A 4,351-nucleotide genomic window follows, 5' to 3' on the forward strand; every position below is an offset into this window, starting at 1 on the left:
GGGGGGGGGGGGGGGGGGGGTGCAAAGTTGCGCGGTTGACGGGACGTTGATCGACATCTTGTTGATCGAAGCCCGGGGCCGAGGGGGTTCCAAGTTTCCCAAGCCCATCAAAAGTTGGCTGGGATTCAGAAAACCGGGCACCGTCCGTCAGCTGCCAGGTTTAAAACGGTGTGGAGAGGGGAGGGAGGTGCCCGGGCCAATAGACGAGGTGGGAGGGGGGCAATCAGAAGGGGGAACACGTTATCCGCCAACCCCGCCCCGTCATGCTATTAAATTTAAATTCTTTTCGTTTCTGGACTCTGGACCCAACTTCACATTTCCTTTGAATATTTTAGGGTTCCCCGCGTGGGTATGTGTGTGCTGTTCGTTCCGTTCGATTGCCTGATGTCGTCATCGTGATTCTCCGTTGTGCAACAAACTAATCGGCCATAAACCACTGCGAGTGCACTTTATTGCCTCGCTACTTCCGCCTTCGGGAACAGGGCACCAACAAAGTATCGGCGTCAATCGGTTTTTTCCCCCGTTCTCAAGGCTAGTAGGTGGCCCTCTGGCGGTGGCGAATCCATGGATGGTGGAATATATTAGACGATTAAGGTTTCATTCTTTGTCACACGCTTCTAACAGTTACCGTTGAAACAGTCCCTAACCGGCACTATGTATACGCGAGCAAACTTCAATCTGAAAACATTTCTGACTTTTGGATGTGGACCTGAATATCTCCAGATTTTGCCCCCTATATTGCCTATGTCATCAACATTGGCCTAGAGGGTCCGGAAGAACTTGAAGTAGATGGTCGCTGAGGTCTCCACGCCAGATTCTCCGTCTAGTCTAGACTAGTCCGTCCCCTTGGGGCAATCTCTTGATGGTATCGAAGGGATTGGAGAACTTGGCATCCAACTTCACCTGGCTTGGGTAGGGTCATGGTCGTGCTCCTACAAGTCTTGTACGTTTGGGCGGCATTCCGCAACTAGTTAGTACTTCAGACGTCGGGTAGCCCTTCGGGTCTTCAATCCATCAGGATCCTAGCGAATGTAGACCCGTGCATTGGCGTTGCATCGGCTTCGTGGACGGTTTTATTTTCGCTAGGTCCGGCCAAGATTTCGTTGCCCAGCAACCGCAAAGGGGCAATGATCGTGAAGTGCCTTTAATGGGTTAAGCCTTGAGCTCGGAACTCGTGTTTGGTGTACCGTTTGCATTGCTCAGCCACTGTCTAGAGACTGTGAGAGTTGACGGGGTGACGGGGTGACCAGACGCCAACGCCGACGGGCCAACTGCTTGAACCACTTCCATCGTCATCTCCGGCCAACGGGCCACCCCGGGTGAGGTCACCAGTTAGACCAAACAATAAGGACCAAGCAGGACCTTCGACCTGCGTTGGTTGGCCGGTGCGCTTGGCGTCGGTGTTCGGGAAGCCATTCCGCAGCCGCTCACAGTTTGTTTGTTTATTGTTGCAGGTCGGTGTGTCCCTGCTGCACTGGGCAATGGGTGTGTGTGGGAGGGTGCGGGGGTGCTTGTGTGCATTGGTGGCTAAGGATAAGTGGGCAATGTGTGCAGCATTCCAGCAATCCGGGGCTTCTGCCCTGCCGAGAGCACGCTCTATTGTGGCTAATAGGAAGCCAGCGTGATTAGTGAAGCGGTTGGGAGAGGGACCAGAGCTAAGCAGACTACCTTTCCCTCCCTCTACGCCCTCTTCCCTTCAACCGTCCCCCCAGAAGGGGCACAGGGCTACCAACCCACCGACGGCAATAACACACAAATTCTCCATGAGTAAGGTGAAGAAAAACTAGAGACTAGATTTTGTGTGTGGTGGTGGTGGGAGGGATTGGGAGGAGGAGGGGGCTGGGGTGCAACTCCTGGTCTGGTGCGGTGGCCCGACCAACGGAGCTCACAGTTCGGGCACCACAGGTGTGAGTCTTCCAGGAATCCGTTGGCCATGGGTAAGTTGGATCCGAAGGTATAGCCGGCCACAGGTAAGGAAATGTTTATAAGCCGTTGGATTATGTTGATGTTGTTGTGTGCGTGGGTATAGAAATATTTATACAAACACGTATAATATATATATTTATATATTTGGTTGGGGAAAAAGAAATCTATTATGTTTTGCGAGAATTTCCACATCCTAATTTAAGATGTTTCCGATGGTCCTATATGGGTCAAATAGTAGCTTAGCTTTTCTGGTCGATTGCTAGCTTCAATCGGTGCAGTTGTTGACAGTAGAGATCTTAATTGCGGGTTTGCCCACACACAAGTAACTCATAATAAATCATTCGGTACATGTCCCACCATATACCCATTAGAACCATTCTGGCATCTTTTTGAATCCAGCTTTGCACAAGTGAAGTGTCAGCAAGTATGATCGTTGCTTTACGTCGTATGGATCAGTAGCGCCATCTAGCGAGAAAATTGTGAATTTCTTTTTAGCCAACCTAATATATATAGATGTCTATAAGGCGTCTTAGGGACTATGTAGAAATGGGGAATAATTCCACCCCATCTGCCCATCTGCTCCAAACAGTTTGGAACGGGGTCGATGTCTGGTAAAGGAGTGTGTTGGTAGGAGGCATCGGTTAAGAGGCGATTTCCAGCTCCTGGGAGCAGGGGTTTCGCCTTCTAATGCGCCACGCTTCGGCACGTGCCTGTCCCTACCTTCGAGGGTGTAGATACGGCACCAACACACGGGTCGCCATAAAATGGTTCAACAACGATTGTGAGGTGGATGGGGGGTGGATGGAGTGCTGTTAAGGTGGTACCGAATGGCAATTGCCGTTGCCGTTGCCGGCCGCCAGCCGAGGCTCGGCCGAGAATTCGATTAAATTGCCACTGTGTGTACTCTGTGTGTTGGCGCCACATTTGGTTGGAAGGTGGGGTGGTTTGAAGGTTGCGGTGGGAAGGGGGGGAGCGGGTGGAGAGCGCGGATTCTTCCAATGATACGTCCACTTTGCCAACCACCCCAAAGCCGATCCGTTCATTGGGCTTTCAATTACCATTGCAGCGTTGCACCCAACTGACACTGGCGGGTCGAGACTTTAAGGCTAGTCCGGCGATATGACCGCACATGTGACAGTTGGGGAAGCCATTTTGGTGCTGAATTTAAAGTAAACATTGCTGAACAATTGACAGTCACTTGTAGTGCAGTGTAGGACACATTAAAAAGGAATACTCGAAAGAAGTCACGAAGGTTTTGGAACACCACGAATTGGGTTATCTCAGACAATTGGTAACACAAATGCTAAGACGTTTGTGACAAATCTTCAGGAATGTCTATTCTTCTTTCCAATGCAATAACTTAACATCGATCGCATTTAATCGCCCACCGTTTAAGAGTCTAGCACAATGCACACCAATAGCAGACTGGAGAAATGTGGTGCGGGAAGATTACTTGACTGTCGTAGGCTTGACTGCCACACTCCAGTGAACTAACTAAACCCAGGACCCTTTTGGCAGGACCCGGTGTTTCGGTGCGGTGTTCGATAGCTGAATGTTGCCGCGTGTATTCCCAGTATTTTCCTCCTGGCCATAAATCATGGCGCCCTAGGTCTAAGTGCTCAAGTGCATACAGGTAGCATTTAGCGTCGTCCCGGATACCCGACAACGGATTATTCCTCTGGTGTTCGCGGAGATTCGGCGTACGTTCACACGGGCGCTTAAGCCAACCAAGACGACTTTGCCCTCCGAGCCTTGGGGCTGTACAGTTTCGTTTACAATTATTGCCACCGTGCGTACCATTCGAGGACTGGTTGCAAAATGATTGGCGCTACTTTTGAGACCGTTCCCAAGGCGACGCTTTGAATGCGTCGCGAAGCGCTTTGTACGGTTGCGATTTGTTTGCACAGCTTACGTAGTTTAGTTTCCTTTAGCACATAGCTTCCAACAGTGTGACTACAATCTACAAAAGCCGGTCCTGGAGCGCTACTCAAAATTTGTAGAACTTGAGTAGAGATTTCTACATCGTTCTTTTGGCTTCTTATCTGTAACTACAACCACCGAGCGGTTTTGGCCCGTCACCAGTGACAACGATAGTCTCTGTTTCCTTCTGTAACGTTGTATTTTTATGGGCAGAGTTTTAACATTTGCATTTTAGTATTGACAAACTGCTGAAATAAATCAGGTCTGACTCTCATTAGGTCCTAGTCTTTGATTTGGTCTATTTTGAGTAGATTTTTTATGGCGCAGAGCAATACTGGGGTGTTCAATAAGTTCGTAACCTCAATAACTCAGAGCGCTGCTACGAAGCTAATTTTTTTGGTTATAATGGTACACTTTTAATATGAAAGTATTTGAAGTTTCATTTCAATCGATCACTTAGTTTTTTATACAAGCCATTTAGTATCGATATGTCACAGTATATTTT

At 49.2% G+C, this 4,351-nt stretch overlaps 1 protein-coding gene across 1 annotated transcript in view; it reads right to left on the reverse strand.

Annotated features, from left to right (window-relative positions):
• The window catches only part of LOC131213431 (carbonic anhydrase-related protein 10), a 13,349-nt gene extending 11,414 nt beyond the window's left edge, over positions 1-1,935 (reverse strand). Inside the window, exon 1 of the mRNA XM_058207470.1 lies at positions 1,890-1,935. Coding sequence (XP_058063453.1) covers positions 1,890-1,935 — 46 coding nt within the window. The remainder of the gene's footprint in view (positions 1-1,889) is intronic.
• Between the last annotated feature and the right edge of the window lie 2,416 nt (positions 1,936-4,351).

This window comes from Anopheles bellator, chromosome X (assembly GCF_943735745.2).
Source record: "Anopheles bellator chromosome X, idAnoBellAS_SP24_06.2, whole genome shotgun sequence".
NCBI lineage: Eukaryota > Metazoa > Arthropoda > Insecta > Diptera > Culicidae > Anopheles > Anopheles bellator.